This window comes from Eretmochelys imbricata, chromosome 16 (assembly GCF_965152235.1).
Source record: "Eretmochelys imbricata isolate rEreImb1 chromosome 16, rEreImb1.hap1, whole genome shotgun sequence".
Classification (NCBI taxonomy): Eukaryota; Metazoa; Chordata; order Testudines; family Cheloniidae; genus Eretmochelys; species Eretmochelys imbricata.
Window position 1 is genome coordinate 9,547,535 of NC_135587.1, and position 18,636 is coordinate 9,566,170.

General features: G+C 53.9%; 1 protein-coding gene across 1 annotated transcript in view; it reads right to left on the minus strand.

Moving 5' to 3' along the window:
- Positions 1 to 18,636, minus strand: part of NIBAN2 (niban apoptosis regulator 2) — a 94,595-nt gene that overhangs the window by 11,947 nt on the left and 64,012 nt on the right. The window contains exons 5-7 of the mRNA XM_077835847.1: positions 16,793 to 16,960; positions 3,342 to 3,457; positions 662 to 766 (exon numbers count right to left, since the gene is read on the minus strand). Coding sequence (XP_077691973.1) covers positions 662 to 766; positions 3,342 to 3,457; positions 16,793 to 16,960 — 389 coding nt within the window. The remainder of the gene's footprint in view (positions 1 to 661; positions 767 to 3,341; positions 3,458 to 16,792; positions 16,961 to 18,636) is intronic.

Consider the following 18,636-nt stretch of genomic DNA (forward strand, 5'->3'; position numbering starts at 1 on the left):
GTTTCAGTGGAATTCTACAGAGAGCGTCTCATGGAAACATTTCTATTGGTCTTAAAGGTTTTATAACAAGCCTGTTTGTATAAACCCATAGGTTCAGGCCAGATTTAGCCTGGGTTGGTCTAAAAATGGTTTGCTAAATATAGCTGGGCCGAGCCACACTGCTGGCTTAGCTATGGATGGATGTTTGCTAGGGTGTACTTCCCTCCCCGGGGGGATGGCAAGCAACACAGAAGCCGCATGTTCTGGACATGCATGCAACCAACAGAAGGTAAGTGGGAGGTTGAGAAATAGCTGTTTACACCTATGACAGGGAGCTTGATAAAACCAGGAGTGAGGCAGACAGACAGCTAGTTTCCCTGCGCCCTTGGGGAGAAGGGGGTGAATTGGGGAAGTGACTCTGAGTCACACAAGCCAGCAGGAAACAGAGTCAAGGCACCACACCCAAGGCAAGGGGACCCATTCCAAAAGCTGTCAGAGTCCAGTCCTGGATTTCCCAGCAGCCAGCCCCAATTTCTGGCGTGTGTCATCCATACAGGAACATTTCAGCCAGTTGGGCATTATTGCACCAGCCTCATGCTGCAGCATTCACAGCCCCACGCTGCCCTCACAGGGCCCTGGCCTCTTACCACCGCCCCCACCCCCCCACCACACACACACTAACCTGTATCCAGAGTCTCTGCCTCTCCTGGGCCTTGCCCTTCAGCTTGGGGCCGATCGTGTTTTTCAGTTCTGGGACCAGTTCCTCCATCACCAGATTGCTCAAGACCTAGAGGAGCAGAATGAGGGGGCCGTTAGTGACTAGATCTCACATGGCTGTTAGCTGTCCTTCCACTGCTGGGCACTCTGCTCTCCCTGCCTCCCGACCCGTCCCCTCTTCTTCCTCGCAGGCTGCCCGGTCCTCTGAAGATCCATTTCGTTTCCTCCTTTCCTACTTCTGTGATATGCTGCTACAGACTCTTACGTGACACCTTTCCCTGTGCATCCAACACTTCGTTACGTAGCTCTGGTACTTCCATCTAGATCAAGGGCTCTTGGCATGAAACAATCTCTCCATAACACATGATAACGGTCTCCTTCCAGCCGTTCTGAAGCACTGAGGATACTTGGGAAAGCTAGTGCTCCCCACACTTTGTTTTCTAGCAAAGAGAGCCCTTTGCACCACAAATCCTCTTCCGATGCCTTAGCTGAGAGAGCATTGGGAACAGGGTCTGTACGCGGAGTTGCTCCCTCGTCCCGTGGGAGGGTCTTTCATGGCCCTGGAGAGGCACACTGTGCCGCTCAAGTCTGAGCGGAGCGCAAGACAGTGCTCCGATTGCTAGCTAGGGCGACCCCACCAACCCGGGAAGGCGCACGGTCTCCTGAGCAGGCCCTGCTGGAGACATCCGCTGGTGGATCCATCCTGCACAGCTGCAAGGACCAAAGCCAGGCTCCTATGGAAGGGGCTGGCCGGGCGTGGTTGCGTGCCCACAGAGGACGTGTGCGTGAGAAGCTAACGAAGATGTTCTCCCGCCGCCAGACACGGGAAGCATCGAGACTAGAGCTCCGGCTCAGAGCGGCTGCTCAGGGTGCAAGCTAACCCGGTATGTCCCAGAGGGTTAGCGCCCCACTGCTCTAGGGGGTAGGTGCTGACAGAATCAGTGAGTCTCTGCTTGGCTTAGGTCCCTCCCCTCCTAGCAGTTTGGCTTGACGACCCCTCTGCCCGTTTCCTCCACGTTCAGCCTCCTGCCCACCTTCCGCTCGGCTGGGTTCCTAAACCCAGGGGTCGACCCGCCCCTCCCCACCACCTTCCTAGTCCCAGCTGCAGCCTCAGAACTGTTCACATGTGGGATTTTGGCGCTCCGCCCACTGGCCGCCTCCGACCTGCCAAGGAGATCCTATTAAAATGCATCACACGAGTCCGTAAAGCAACATCCTTGACATCTGAGCTGCAGTATTGCACAGCCTGCCAGCACCACTCTCCCCTGGGGATTCCAGCACCCCCCTGCCGAGGATTCCTTCCCCCCCTGCTCCCCCCCATCACCAGAAGATTCCACTAGACACTGGCGGGGAGGGGAGAGAGGATATTTCCCCCCCTCACATTAACGCTGGCCCTCCACAGTGGGAACTGTGGTATTTGCAGAGGCCCAGCAAGCTCCCTGAGCTGTAACCAGCCGCGGCTGGAATTCCTGCCCGGCCGGAGCAGCCCAACTCCTGTGGAACGCCCTGGGAGGGGTGCATGTCAGAAATGACTTTTTAATAAGGCACTTTCCTCTTTCTCAAGGGCGGCCAGAAGCGGTGAAGCAAGGGGGTGTCAAGGGAGAGAGGAGGGGCACAGGAGCATTTGGGGTACCAATCCCTGCTTTAAGCTTGCCGGCAAGCATGCAATCTTTCTTCCCCCAAGCTTGCCCTCCATGCCAGCCCACCCAAGGAGGTGGTTTAAAGCCAGGTCTGCATGGAGAGCCAGATGCAGCATCTGAGCAGAAGGGCATAGGCAGTAAACTCCGCCATCAAGACACCAGCTTGGGTACAAGCTTCTCTTCCCAAGTTAAGCGTCACTCTTGATGTCTGGGTAAGGTTGGGGAGCGGGGGTGTCACTTTTTAAAAGGTGGCTAAAGCCGATCTTCCTAAAGAGGTTTCCTCCCTTTAGGGGGTCACTAGGACCCCAAAATGCAGCCCTGTCTGTGGAAAGGTTGGGCAGGGCCCGTGAAGGCATTCAGGGTCCCCCAGGACCTCCCCAGCCAGCAGACGCCTTGCCACGGCAGCTCGGTGGTGAGATCCATTCATCCCTCCCTCCAATACAACTCCCACCAGCAGAAAGAGAAGTCTCTACAAGAGGGAAGACGCAGTTGCAAGCTGGGCTGGAGATAAAGGGGGAACAGGCTGCATACGACAGCACCAGGCAGAGGTGGAGGAAGGACCAGCAGCTGCCAGTGACCTCTAACCTAGCATAACATCCACTCAGCAGTGACACAGGGCTGACATGTAAGCAGCATGCCCGTCCCAGGCTTCCCCCCCAGCCCTCCCTGGAATAGCGCCATTTTCCCCGGCCTGGAGGGCTGAATGACTAAGCCAGCTCTCCCCAACAGACCAGCTGCCAGAGCAAAGGCACAACGGTTTATCCCTTCGGGGGGATGTCGGATGGGCCACGCCCTGCAATGCAGCCACACCTCAAGGCTTTGGAGCGTCTAACCCAGCAGGGGTGCCGGCTCCACTCCCTCAGCAGCTGCTTTGTCCCCCAACCATGGGTAATCTCAGTACATCCAGGAGGCCGATTTGGAAGCGCCAAACCATCCCCCTTCTGGCTGGGGTCAGGTCATTGCAGGAGAAGCCGCTCTTGGCCGGGGGACCCCTCTCACCCTCACCTGGACCTCGTTGCCACAGAGCATGTCCCAGGTGCCGTACTGCTCCTTCGACTGCCGGTACATGCGGACGGCATCCGTAAAGGCTGGGGCCTCCACCTTGGAGTCCTCTGGGATCCCTGAAGGAGAGAGGGGGGCGGGGGGGGGGGTGGGAGAGAGGAAACCACAGCAGATTTTCCTGTGATGCACTCATAGCTTCTGTTACATTTTTGTCCTTCACGTTAGTTCCAGGTTTCAGAGCAGCAGCCGTGTTAGTCTGTATCCACAAAAAGAACAGGAGGACTTGTGGCAGCTTAGAGACGAACAAATTTATTTGAGCATAAGCTTGCGTGAGCTACCGCTCACTTCATCGGATGCATTCAGTGGAAAATATAGTGGGGAGATTTATATACACAGAGAACATGAAACAATGGGTGTTACCATACACACTGTAACGAGAGTGATCAGGTAAGGTGAGCTATTACCAGCAGGAGAGCGGGGGGGGGGGGGGGGGGGAACACACCTTTTGTATTGATAATCAAGGTGGGCCATTTCCAGCAGTTGACAAGAACATCTGAGGAACAGTAGGGGGGAATAAACATGGGGAAATACTTTTACTTTGTGTAATGACCCATCCACTCCCAGTCTTTATTCAAGCCTAAGTTAATTGTGTCCAGTTTGCAAATTAATTCTAATTCAGCAGTCTCTCGTTGGAGTCTGTTTTTGAAGTTTTTTTGTTGAAGAAATGTCACTTTTAGGTCTGTAATTGAGTGACCAAAGAGACTGAAGTGTTCTCCAACTGTTTTTGAATGTTATCATTCTTGACGTCTGATTTATGTCCATTTATTCTTTTACGGAAAGACTGTCCAGTTTGGCCAATGGACATGGCAGAGGGGCATTGCCGGCACATTTCACAGTGGTAGATATGCAGGTGAAGGAGCCTCTGATCGTGTGGCTGATGTGATTAGGCCCTATGATGGTGTCCCCTGAATAGATATGTGGACACAGTTGGCAACGGGCTTTGTTGCAAGGATAGGTTCCTGGGTTAGTATTTTTGTTGTGTGGTTGCTGGTGAGTATTTGCTTCAGGTTGGGGGGCATCCGTAACTTCTTTTTACATTAGTTCCACATTCCCTTCCCCTGCCGTGACTCACGCTGACAGGGACGGCAGCCCTTGCGGGGAGCTCACAGCCAGCAATCTGACACAATTCCCTAGGACTGGAGTAGCGGGAGCCCCCCGCTCCAGCCAAAGCTCCAAAGCACCTTCAGAGACGAAAAGTGCCATGTAAGGCTAATTGAGATGGGCCTGGACCAAAACCCCAGATCCAAATACCCCCAAAAGCCCTGGGGACATTTCAGATCTGGAGCTAAAACGTGGCTGCCTTATATTGTTCCCCGTACTGCCTCCGAGCAGCAAGAGAATGGATATAGGGCACCATACACCACCACCACTGTCATTTGACAAGGGGATCCCACAGCACATAAACGGGGGAGGAGGGGACAAAGAAGGTGCATGGGCATCGCCAGAAAGATTTCCTACTGGCATCAAGTAACTAAACACCCAGCTAGTCCCAGCCCACCCCATGAGAGCTCTCCTGAGGCCCAGGATTAGACAGACACCTGGAGCACTGGGCAGCGCAAGCCACAGGATGGGAGGTCAAAAGGAAATTAATGACCAATCGTGGGGAGGTGGGGAGGGAAAGGAGAGAGTGGGTTTAAAAAAAGAAAAGTATGAGGCAGTGGATGAGTCATGGGCAGCATGAGGTTCCCAGCCAAACCCAGTGCGGGGAGGTGGGGACACCAATTGCATTGCAGCCTGTTCCACTCCCACTGAGATTTCATCTCCATGATTTACAGCAGACGACACCACAGGGCAGACCATGGGACAAGAAGAGGACTAGTTGATGGGGGGTGGGGTGGCAGGGAGTCCATCTTTTTCCATGACCTCCCCCCGTCCCTGGAAACCAGAGGCCACATCTGTATACGGTTGTTCATGCAGGGAAAGAACTGGAGTGGTTAACTGGGGGGGGGGGGTAGGGTAGCAGGAGTTAGCTGGAGTTTGAGAGGTACCAGGCTGGGGGCAGAGTGTTCTGGGAACTGGTTTGCATAACCCATTGCAACACCGAGATACCCAAGGAAAGGATGCGCTGGCGTGAATCTTTCCAGAGCTACTGACCGATGCTCCAAGCAGCTGAACCAGCCCCGGAGCTGTGGAAGGCGAGAGAAGTGAGGGTGCTGGGGGCACAAATTGGCTGGTTGCCAAGCGTTCCATGCCAAGTACAGGGGTGCCATTAACCCTGCCCTGCCTCTCTGCAGTCTGCACTGGGAGCTGCAAGTCTGGAACTCATATGCTGGGAAGTGAAGCGAGGACTTCACCTCTGGGTAGCAAAGCCTTTGGATGCCTGATGCATTAGACTGCATGTGTACTTCCCTTCTGGCTGCCTTGGCCAGCAGTAGAAGGAATGCAGGATATGACTGGGACTCTGCACAAAGTCTGGGTCTCTGCAGTCTCCTGCCAGGCAGAGCTGAGCCTCCAAGTGCTTGCTGCAAGCCGGCTCTGCCTGCGTGAAATCCTGAAAAGCAGCCTCTCTCCTACTTTGCCCCACTGCATCATGTGCCAGTTACAGATGCCAGAGCACGGAATCCAGGCACTCACAAATGCAGCAGAGGGATTCTTAGGGCAGCTGACCTGGGGAAAGGACCAGAGGCCACAGCTAGGAAAACGGAGGAGAAGAGGATAAAAACTCCTGTATAGATAGAAGGAAGCAAACACACACACACACACACACACACACACACACACACACACACATACACAAAAGGCAGATCAGTAATTCCCACCTGACAATACGTGGAACAGCAGCAGCTTTCAGAGTGCTAAAAGCAGAGGCTAGGACCTTGGCCAAGAAGAGGAGCCAGTGTAGGGTCAGCTCGGTATTATCTAACGTTCGTGAGTCGCGCCAGCATGTTCCCGGCACTTTTCACAGAGACTAGAGCAGCAAGGTAGAATCCTGGCCCCACCGAAGTCAGTGGGAGCTTTGCCACTGTGTGAGAAATCCTAGCTGTGCTAAAGTCAGCTTCTGCCCCAAGAAGCATACACTGAGTACCCAATAAAGCTTTTACTCAGGGGCAGAATGAGACACTTGCCCTGGTAAGACAGGGGGGACAACTCAGACTTTAAGGCCAGAAAGGACCATCACGAACATCTAGTCTGACCTCCTGCACATTGCAGGCCACAGAACCTCAGGCACCCACTCCTATAATAGACCCCCAACCTCTGCTTGAGTTACTGAAGTCCTTAAATATTGATTTAAAGACTTCAAGTTATATTTACTTGCGTTCAAACCAGCAAGTGACCCGTGCCCCACACTGCAGGGGAAGTCGAAACCCGCCCAGGGTCTCTGCCAATCTGATCTGGGGGGAAATTCCTTCCTAACCCCAAATATGGCCATCAGTTAAGAGGACTGAGCCTCCTTAGGGATACAGATCTGAGCATCTGATGGAGCTCCATGGCCCAACAGATGTGGATTCAGATTCTAGGACAGATTCAAAGTGCATTAGTGTCCTGTGTGGTTTCTAAAGTACCCTCAGATCAGAAACTCCAAGTCACCAGCCTTGCTGTGATACCCACAGACACAGGTTTCCAACATGTTACTGCTTCACATAACACCCCTCCCTTCAGCGCTCTGTGGGTCCAGCTTTGCTCCTGAAGCCACCAGTAGCCCTTAGATGGAATTAGAGCCCCATAGGTTTCGATCTAGATTGGGAGGCAGCGTTCGTAGGGCTAGAGCACTGGACTGGGTTTATTCCTGGCACAGACACTGGCCTGTTAGGTGACTTTGGGCTTGTCCTTCCCCGGTATGGATGCTCTCGGGGGTGGGGCGTTGGGCAGCAGCCCCAGAGGTTCCTGCAGCCGGAGGAGGCTTGTGGAGGTGGGTCTGATTTCCCACTGAGAGCGCAGGGACTAGCAGCTAGGAGCCCTTGGCTGGGGCACTCCCAGCAGCACAGGTGAGATCAGACCCATCTCCACGAATCTCCTACGGCTGCAGGAAGCTCAGCGGCTGCTGCCTTCAGATCCCAGCTCTGAAGGCAACACAGAAGTGAGGGTGGCAATCCCATGACCCCCGTATAACAGGTTTGTGAAACAGACACCCCCCCCCCCACGGTGGCCCCCTTTTGGGTTGGGACCCCCGCAGTTACAACAGCCTGAAATTTAGATTTAAACATCAGAAAACATGAAATTCACCAATTTTCCAATTCTATGGCCGTGAAATTGACCCGAACGGACCGTGACTTTGGTAGGGCCCTAGACATGGTGATATCTGGGTGCTGCTCTTATTACAAGCAACCAAGAAATACTCAGGCCAAGATTAGTCCCTTGGGTGGTCACAGACTTGGCTGTCTACAACAGCAGCAGTATCTTATGCAAGGATACAGCCAGGGACCTGTTCCACTGTTACTTCTTGGCGGGAGAGCTAAATCCACTGAAACAGTTCCGAGCAAACAAAAGCAAATTCCTTTAGAAGTGTTTTGAAGCAACAACTGTCGTAAACAGAGGAATGCAAAAGGGGGTCGGTTTTATATTAATTTAGTAGCAAAAAAAAAAAATCCTAACAATCTTTGAAGTTAGACTCCACTGGTCCTTGTCATTTCTAAAATTTGACTTTAATTTTAAGTCCCTATGTAAAAATAGCAAGTACTCAAAGCATACTGCTCCTCGGGTGTCAGACCTACCTGCAAAAACCAGTTTATTTACTTTCCATTCCAGTTAGCCCTGCAGAGCCAGCCGGATGCTCCTGTGACTCATGCATCGACACCAAAATTGCTAATTTAGCAGCTACTGCAGAATCTGTTCCGATCTGTAAGCCAGGGAGAACCTAGCTGTATATTCATACCCCAGGAAGCGTATGATGGGTTGGCAGTTGGGGGAGGGAGGGAGAGAGAGAAATCACAAGGTATTTTTGCTTGTGCGCTGAGCGTTTATCTGGAGCATGAGCAGCATAAACATGGGAAACCACAATGCCGTTTTTTAATCAAGGGAATTTCAAGATAATCTTATTGAAACGCAGCTAAAAGATTTAAGACCATAAGGGACCATAATAATCATGTCGTCTGATCTCCTGCAGAGGACTGACCGGAGACCCGCCCCGGAGAGTCCTGGGCTATCGCCTTTAGAAATTCATTCTGTTACTGGAATCTTTGGTTTTATCTGTAATAAAGCCAGGTCACCAGTGCAGCTGTGGCCTGTTTAAATGTGTGCCCCTTTAATGCACTAACTAGCCTCTCCCTTCCAGTGACTGAGGTTCACAAGACAATATCGATCAGCAGCAAAGCAAGCTGGACGGGCAGCCGCCTACTCCCCCACATGGGTATTTGGCCAGACTTACTGCCCCGGTAAGTGCCCATGGCAATCTGACCAGGAACGGAGTAGCCAGGGATGCTGTGCATCAGAAAGCTGGGCGAGGCGGAGGAAGCATGCGCCACACCTGTTCAGAAATGGATTTGTTCTAAGCAGCAGCCACCTTCCAGGTAGAATTTGCTAATTCGCCCCAAAGAATGCTGGGTAAAAGTGATCCCCTTCCATTGTGTAGCTCCCACCTCCAGGCAGATCTTAGTCCTGCTGTGGCCAGGGCCACACAAAGGCCTCTGGGGGCCTGGGGCAGAATCTGAAATGGAGACCACTACCCCCTGCACTGTCAAAAACATTACTACGGATGGGATACCCGGAGGGGAGTTGCAGAGAAAGACCGCCGAGCGTGCATCCTACACTGGTGGCTCCTGTCCCGCGGGGCTAGCCCCAGTGTCCCGCTCAGCCACCTGGGGCGTGGTGTCACAGTGCCACTCAGGTTTGGCTCAGCCCCCAAACCCACGTGGCCCCGTGCACCAGGCCGCAATGCCACACATTCAAATTTGGCCCAGAGGCTCTTCATCATGACAGGACAAAGGGACGGCCCGGCCAAACCTGCATGGTGCTGCAATCCAAGCACCAGGTCGCAATGCCACTTGGTTTGGGGACTCTCTCAAACGGGGGATCGGGGGGGGGGGGGACTGCCCCTTTTGTCTCCCACCCAACCCTGGCTGCAGCTAAGTAAATGTGGAGTAAGACAGACCCTTTCCTCCAGCTCGAGGTCTGTAAGTAACCCTCCTGCACTGGTAAGTGCCAGAAACAGGTTTAGCTGAGCAGAGCTGGGTGGGGTTTGTCCCCATCTCACAAAAATTTGAGATTTTGAAAATTTCTCGGCCACGGATCAGGATAAAAAGTAAAAAAATATCAAAAACTTTTCAAATGAAACAATTCAAAAAAGCTCAGCTGCGGTTAATCAGAAGGTTTCTTTTCGACCCTTTCTACAAAACCCCCCGGGTTTGACCCTTTCACATTCAGAATTTTTGTTTTGCTGTAAATTAGCTTCAATTTCTTAACAAAAAGCAGTTTTGAACCGGAAACCTGGATTTTTTTATTTCAAAAGCATCAAAACAAGAGAGGATTTCCCAACTTTTTCAACTCGAGAAAGTTAACCAGAACAGACCCTTTCCTGCAAGAAGGTTCACTCTTCACAAATACGCATTTTTGGATGAAAAATGCTTCAGCAAAAAAACCAGCTGTGTAGACAAGTTTGCCAGCAGCCCCTTTCCACAGCTCAGCCAGGTTCTTACTGCTGGCTGATTCGCAGCAGAGGGTCGGTTTTGTTTCTCCTATTAAGATTGCCCAGGCCAGGGTGGAATAAATGATTAAAGAAAAAAAATCCCCTCATTGTTACTAATGGGGAACAGTTCCTCTTTCGTTAGCAGCTGCTAACGATGGATCTTGGTCTCTCTCCAGTTATGCTTTTGTGTCTGGTCGGCAATTTTCCCTAAATCAAGGGAAAGTGGGAAAAGCCCAGGATAATGTGGGGGTGTGCACATGTATGCGGAACAGGGGAACGAACGCCAGGGCTAAGTGCCTGGAGTGCAGCTCATGTAGCTGGATGGTCTTGCGGGCTAAATCAGAGCAGGCCCATGGCCTTGCAGTCTGAGCCCAGATCTAAAGCCTGCAGCTCCAGAGCTAGTAAACGCAAGTTTACTAGCTCTGGTTGTCGGAGATCTCCCAGCACTATGAGGAACCCTAAGGCCCTCACCTTTGAAGTAGGCCAGGCTGATTGGACCTAGGACAACGCTGCCTGCTGTCCGCCTCCGCCATCCCCCACAGTTACGTATCCACCAGCGATGGAAACTCTTCACTGTGGGGCTAGACTTGGGAGGCGGTATCAAGCTGTCACAGCATAGCAATTAATGAGCATTGATTACAAAGACAGCAATACACCCACCTGGCCAGCTAGTTCCCCAATGTTCCCTTCTTGCCCTTCTACTTCCCCTTTGGCTTAGGGCTCAGAGAGACCATGGAACAGAGGGCCTTTGTCAGTGGGGCAGAGCACGAAGAACAGCACTAGGTGGGAAAGGAATTCCAGAGTGAGGTGTGTGTGATAAGGGTTGCCAACTTTCTAATCACACAAAATTGAACACACTAGCCCCACCCCTGCCTTGAGGCCCGGCCCCCTGCTCACTACATTCCCCGTCCCTCCGTGGCTTGCTCTCCCACACCCTCACTCACTTTCACTGGGCTGGGGCAGGGGCTTGGGGTGTGGGCTTGGGGTGCGGGCTTGGGGTGCGGGCTGGGTATGAGGGGTTTGGGGTGCAGAAGGGGGCTCCAGGCTGGGGGTTGGGGCTGAGGGATTCGGAGTATGGGAGGGGGCTGCAAGTTGAGGCAGGGGGCTTGGGGGACAGGAGGAGGTGAGGGCTCTGGGCTGGGGCCAGGGATGAGGGGTCTGAGGTGCAGGATGGGGCTCCAGGTTTGGGGAGGGGCCTCAAGGTTGGGGCAGGGGGTTGGGATGCGGACTTACCTCGGGCGGCTCCTAGTCAGTGGGGCTAAGGCAGGCTGCCTGCCTGTCCTGACACTGTGTTGCACATGCCCCGGAAGCAGCCAGCAGGGGGGCCAGGAGGCTCCACGCGCCGATCTCACCCACAGGCACCACCCGTCCCCTGGCTCCCATTGGCCTGGAACCAGCCAATGGGAGTGTGGAGACGGTGCTCAGGGTGGGGGCAGCGCGCAGAGCTCCATGGCACCCCCGCCTAGGAGCTGGACCTGCTGGCCGCTTCCAGGGCGCAGTGTGGTGCCAGGACTGGTAGGGACTAGCCTGCCTTTGTGCCGCAGCACCACCAACTGGACCTTTAACGGCCCGGTCGGCAGTGCTGACCAGAGCCACCAGGGTCCCTTTTCGACCGGGTGTTCCAGTCGAAAACCGGACACCTGGTCACCCTAGGTGCGACTGATAGCTCTGCAGGGGAAAGGCTGCTTAATGAGCAGCAAATTCCGGCCTGGCCCCAGAAGGAAACGCCAGAAGAGAGGGTGAGTGCGGAAAGGGTGTGGAGAGATGCATATAAACGCCATAGTGTGTCTGTGCCAATAGGGCCTCGCCCCACACACAGCCCGGCCAGCTCTCCAATCCCAACCTGCAGAGGCCTGTGACGGAGCTAAGCTCTGCCTTGCAGGGACCTGTCGGAGCACGAACTGGGAGAGCTGGGATGGAAAATTTAAAAAGCAGCTAATATCTGCTGAGTCAAGAGGGGAGGAGGAGGAGCTCTGAGCACCTCTATACCTGGGAGAATACCACAGGCAAGTGCAAGGAGACACCAGTGAGGATTACAAGGGCTGAACTCTGACCCACGTCTTAAAGGGAAAGGGACCTGTTTGTTCAGCTAAGACTGGAAAGCTGATGACGATGTTCTTCTGAATGGGGATGTCTGGCAGCTGTGTGTAAGAGACGGCCCTTACACCAGCGGACAATCTAAGCAGACAAAGGGTGGGAGGGGAAAACCCAGAGCCACAGGCAGGGGAAGTGATTGCACAGCAGGTCATTGACAGAGCTGGGAGCAGAGCCCACATCACCTGGCTCCTGGTGCAGTTCCATATCAGCTAGGCCATACTGCCCCTCCCGGACCACCATCTTCTGGAAGAGGAACAAGTGTCTGAATCCCCAGCCGGCCCATGAGCTCTGCTGAGAGGAGTTTTCTGTTGATGGAAACAGCTGTGGAACGCTTCACAGAGTGAAATCAAATTAACGATTTAGTGCCTAGGTAGCAGTTCTACTAGCGATGGGAATTTCAGGACTCCTGGAGGCGGGTGCGAATCTCGCTCCAAGTACGAGGATGTTATCTGCAGCTCTCTGGCAGCCAGACCTCCGATGGGATGGGCAATTGTTTGAAACAATGGGAACGCTCCTGCAGTTTAGACTGGAAGCTCTTTGGCTCAGGGACCATACCAGGCTCATGTCTCTGACCTGGCATTCTCCAACATAAACACATTGCGATGGGTGTATTTAACATCAAAGAACCCTCTACCAAAACAAGACACTCCACTACGCACACTTCTGCCTTTGTGGAGAAGACAAGAGAACACACACACACACGACAGAAGTGTATTCACGGAACTTACTGCACTGCTGGTAGGCGCTCAGATACCACGGTGGTGGGCACGGTATAAAAACCTTTATAGAATAAAACAGGGACAGCACCTGACTGGCTGATGGCTCTATAGAGAGTTTTATATGGACTACCACGAGGCTAACTGCTGGAGGTAGCTACCTGTGTGTGAGGCAAGAAACAGAGGCCCTGACCACCAGGGATCATTAAGGATTGAGCGAGGCTTACGAGTAGGGGGCACTGGTCCTGGCTGGACTATTTATAGCAGAGGTCCCCAAACTGTGGGGAGTGGAGGAATGTTGGGGGGCGGGGGGGGGGGGGGGGGGTGCGGCAGAGCCCAGGCCAGTCTCCACCAGTGGCAGGAAGGGAGCCCCTCCCAGCCCGACAGCACTCCCAGCTCTGCTCCGGCCCTGGTCCCAGCCCTGACTGTGGTCTGGCTGTGGCTGTGCACCTGGTCACGATCCCAGACTCGCCCTGAGCTGCGGCCCCGCTCCTGACCCTGGGAGCCACAGCCCTGGCTCCAGGGGGCCATAACCCTGAAAAGTTCAGGGACCAGTGATCTATAGCAAAGCAGGGTTACGTTCTGCTTCCCTGGCTGGCGGAAGCACGGTGCTCTTTGCTCACTGGCTGGAAGCCCCTGCTGGTATCAATGTAACACCCACGATGCGGGGGTGAGAGGACGTTCATCCCAGTTTGTGCATAAATTGCAGGGCTGTAAAACGCTTCAAGGCTCATGAAAGGCACGTGAGCTGCTCCTAAAGCAGCTAATTCAATTACACAGTAGCACTGATTCTCAGCTCGCCTTTCCAGCGACCACCAGCCCACCCAGCTCCCCCTCCCCTGAGACCAAGTGCCACAACACCCTGCCAGAGCATGGAGACGGCTGGGGGGGGGGCGGGGGAGGGAGAGGGGTGAGTGACAGGAAAGTGGCTCTAAGACTGAGCTTTGATCCGTTTAATTACCCCTTTGGGGTAGAAAATAATAATTAAATCTTGACGAGCGGCTTGCCTTTAACGAGCGCTTTCCTAGCTGGTTCACATATTGTTGACGATTGAAACACTTTGTAACCTAGTGTTTAAACTCCCTCCCTCACAGTGAGCCCTGGCTCCCCTTGGTCAGTTCCTATGCCGGGGTGATGGGCCCTCGGCACAGGCTCAAGGGCCACATGCCGGCGCGGGGAGGGGAAGGGGGTGTCCAGGAAAGAGCATAGAGCCACCTGAGCTTCTAAGACAGCTCTCTCCTGGACTGTAGCCCAAGGACTTCAGTCAACCTGCCCCACCCAGTCCCCCCCCCCACCCCCAGGTGCAAGTCAGTCTCTCTCCTCCTGCACTTTAACCCTTCTGGGATCTGAACTCCATAGATCACAGGCCTCACTCCAGAGTTGGTGCTGAAGAGCAGAGGTACCTATGGGCCCCAAACCTAGAGGTCCTAGGCCCTTACCAGCTGGTCAGGTTCTGGGGAGAAGGAAGGAATCTCTTCCCCCTGCACCAAGTCACCCACCAGATTCCTCATCCTGACGCTTAACAGCACCATTCAGTATATGGACCTCACAGGGGTTTATCATCTCCTCTCACCCTGGAGTCCAGACAATGGCAGGCCAACTAGTCCTGCTTTCTCCTCTGACTCTCACCCCCCTCCACAGCTCCTGAGGTCACCTTTCAAGGGAAAGGTGGTTGGTTTGGACAATGAAGTGCAGAACTCCTTGTGGTTCAGCTCCTGTCTGAGCACAGGATGCTAGTTCTGGCATCACCTAGGGCAGCGGCAGCTGGCTTAAAGGAAAAGCTGGTCTAGTTGGCAGATGCCTTAAGATGTGCTCAGTACACCCTGAAAAGGCTGCCAAGGTCCTGGTGATTGTGGGGCTGTGGCCATAGGCGCCGACTCCGTGGGTGCTCCGGGATTGAAGCACCCTTGGGGAAAAACCGGTGGGTGCTCTGCACCCACCGGCAGCCAAGCTCCCCACCTGCCTTGCCCCAGCTAACCTCACCTCCGCCTCCTCCCCTGAGTGCACTGCATCCCTGCTTCTCCTCCCAGAGCTTGCTGCCGTGAAACAGCTGTTTCGCGGCATAACAAGCTGTGGGAGGGAGAGGGAAGGAGCGGGAATCCGGCATGCTCAGGGGAGGAGGTGGGGAAGAGGTGGGACCAGGGCAGGGATTTGGGGAAGGAGTCCAGTAGGGGCAGGGAGGGGGCGGAGACCTTGGGGAAGGGGTTGGAATGGAGGCGGGGCAAAGGTGGAGTCGGGGCAGGGTGGGGGGTCAAGCACCCACTGGCACCAGGAGAAGTTGGCGCCTATGGTTGTGGCATCAACGGGGTAGACTCCTCATTTGTGCCCTGGCCTTTCATCCCTACCCTCTGGATCTCACCCGTTGCCACCCAGATTTTGGACCTTTCACTGTGTCCAACTTCAGATCAAAAGTGCTGAGTGAAAAGGTGCATGTCTCAACTGCCACGCCTGCAAACTCAGTCTGGGATCCAAAGGCCAAGCTGGGTCCTTTCTGGCATGAAAAGCACATGAGATTCTGCCATCTGAAGTTAGTCAGCCATTCAGGCTCTGCATGAATCCAGCTTGCTGTGTTAACTCTGCAGAGCAGACAGGAATGAAAGTAGTAACATCCCACCCACCTTACTGTACCCAATCGAGTCAGCAGAGGTGGCTTTTAATTCACAGTGGCAGATCAGAGGAGTAAGACGGGGCCCCCAATCAGTGTCACGGTTTACACCAGGCTCTCACGTTAAGTGTCTTTCCATTAATGAGGCTGTCAGAGATCCTGCTAAATCCTGAGCCACGAGAGCCACCCCCCCCCCCCCAACTCTGTCTCAAGTGAGAAAACGGTCATTTCAAGCTGCTGTCACAGGGCAACTAGAAGAACCCAGAAACGTGCCAGCCAGCCTCTGACTGTTCTGGAAGGAGTTCATTCCCTTTCGAAACAGTTTTGCTTACAAAGGTGTTTTCTCAATGTCATTGGGGACATTTGCATGAAGATGCTTGGTTTAACTTGTGTCAGATCTGCCGACTTACCCAACCTCTCCCCCACGCCCTTTTTCATCTTCTGTTAACACTGCAGACCCAATGCAGCTACGGGGGAGAGTGATCGATTCCATCTGGACTCATGGATCAACTCCCTCCTGTCCAACAGCCAAAAACATCCCACCACCCTACCTCAAGAAAAGTTTTACCCCAGAAGAGAGGAACCAGAGACTCCATAGAGACCCCTAGGGACTTGGTCACTGCTCTTGATTTTACATGGAGGATGCTCAGATACTGCAGGGACGGGCAGCCATATGGAATAACCCAGTAAGTTCCAGTTGCAGGGTTAAAATTCTTACACCACTGGGGCTGCAAGCATGCATTCACAGATTGAACACCGACATGGCCAGCAGGGTCTGTGTTAGCATGAGGAAGGAAGCCCCAGGGCTTGACTCAGCTCCCAGGATTTCTTATTTAGATTGCAATATCACCCAGGAGGGCCAGACGTGGCCCAGAACCTCATTGCGCTGAGCGCTGAATGCACACACAAGGATACACATGCAGGATGGCCATTTAGCAAACACAAAGTGTTTTACTTTTAAGCAGAGCCCATTTGACACGGAAACAGCAGACACACAAAGAAACCGCTCTCCTGCTGGTAATAGCTCACCTTAAGTGATCACTCTCCTTACAGTGTGTATGGTGACACCCATTGTTTCATGTTCTCTATGTATATAAATCTCCCCACTGTATTTTCCACTGAATGCATCCGATGAAGTGAGCTGTAGCTCACGAAAGCTCATGCTCAAATAAATTTGTTAGTCTCTAAGGTGCCACAAGTCCTCCTTTTCTTTTTAAAGAAACCTGGAACCCCTCGATGGCATGTCCTAAGAGGATCGCTTCTTAGGGCCAGACTGCACTTGGGGAAGGAACAATTCTGATCTTGCATGTATTGCTCGTAACACCACAACATTCATACCAGGCGATGGGGAAGGAGGAGACCAAGACGCACAACGTCCAATCTCTTGGTAGGAGACCGCAAGCCCTGCACTTACCATTGTTGCAGTGTCGCACGCAGTCCTGGAACACGGCTCGCCACTTGTCCTGCTCCTTGCCGGTCATCACACAGAAGTAGTAGTGACGGGAGTACGGGTGCCAGAGGATGAGAGGAAACTGGGTGGGGCACTTGAGGATCGGGGCATTGCCGGATTTGGGGGTTGTCCCTGATGAAAGAAGAAAGAGAGACCTCGAGTCAGGGGCATGTGCTAGAAACATGGCTTGGAACTGGTCAGGCAGGAGGCCCACATTCTGGATCCAAATGCACATCATGGGTGAAAGGTGTTAGACTGCGTGCCACGGAGATCGACAGCCTCAACAGCCCGACCACAGAATGGCTTCCTGCACTGCCCTGCTAAGGGGGCTCAACCCAGACCCATCATGTGGGATGTGAGGGGAGGCCAGTCTCCAGGGGCCACTCAGTCCGCTGTAGAGACTGCCGGTAAGGGGCCAGTTAGCAGTAAGTGGGTGCTGCTACTGGACCAGATTCTCTCTCAGTCTCACAAAGCCCTGCCCATACCAGACTGCATTTTAATCCAAGAGGAAACATTTCCTCTTGTCTCATTACTTCCAGCCTCCACTTTCACCGTTTGATTGCATCCCCATTCTGGGTCTTTGCGTCGCATCAGCCAGCATGAGAAGCCACAGCCCAAGGGGCTGGCGCCAGCCACCAATGGGAATGTTTGTGTTCTCAGGGCGGGCGTGGGAGCCACACCTAGTCACGGGCCTGGCAACAAGGCCCCCATCTAGATCTGCCCGCGGAACAGCTCCCCTGGAGCTTTGACGAATCAGGGTCAGTGGCATTCCTAAATCGGCTGCCCCAAACTAAGATATCTACTTGCCCCAGTCTTCATGAGCTCCAGAACTAGCTCTGGAGACATCCCGAACCATCCCCCACCACCCTTTTGCCTGAAGTCGAGGTGGTGATCCAGGCTACCCTTCCTGTTCTCAGAGAGCATCCCATCAACGTGGTCACCCACTGGAAAAGCAGCAGGGAGTGACAGGCCAAAACAGAGAGGGCAGCTCCACTGCAAAGCATGAGTGGAGTGGCCCCGGGGAGCTTGGAGGAGCAGCTGAAGGGCCCTTGGCGTGTGCCGCTGGATGGAGGATCATACGAAGACTTGTTTTAGCCGTGGCGGAGGGATGAGCACGCCGCGCTCCCACCTGGAATCACCAGATTTTGTAAAGGACGAGAGTCCTGGAGGAGAAGGAAGCAGCAGGGGAAGCAGAAAGAAAGCCAGCAAACTAGAAGCAGACTTCCTGCTGTGGCGTTTACGAGGCCCTTCGACAAGGTCAAACCCGACGGGGTCGTGCTTGCCTGACCGCGCACGGAGGACGGGAGGGTCTCAGCCGTGGGCTGGGAGCACGTCTGCACCGTCTCTGTAATGCAGCATTTAGATGGAACACCTTTTCACAGCAAGGGCAATTCAGCTCAGGGTCCTGGCCCCATAACCACCTGCTCCCCCACCTGTTTTAGGGACATAGGTTCTATCCGCATGAGGTTGACCACTGGCCCGAATCCAGTGCCCACAACTCCGCCAGCAACCAAACCCTGATACCCCTTTAGGATGGGAGCAGAACCCTGCCATAGCGCACTGCACTCTGGGGCGAGGAGAAACTGCTGAGCCTTGCAATTTGGCAGGCTGCTCAAGGAGTTTTATGCCTTATCCAACGATACCCTCCAGACGGCTGCGTCTGTCCCGCCCTCTGTACCAACCACTGCCCACTCAGGAGGGCTCCTCCACTGTCCTGGCTCACGCAACTCGGACAGAGTCTAGGAAGAGGCCCTGTTATCCCACTGGGAACGAGCTATTCCTGGCCAGCTTCCTTCAGCCCGACGCCT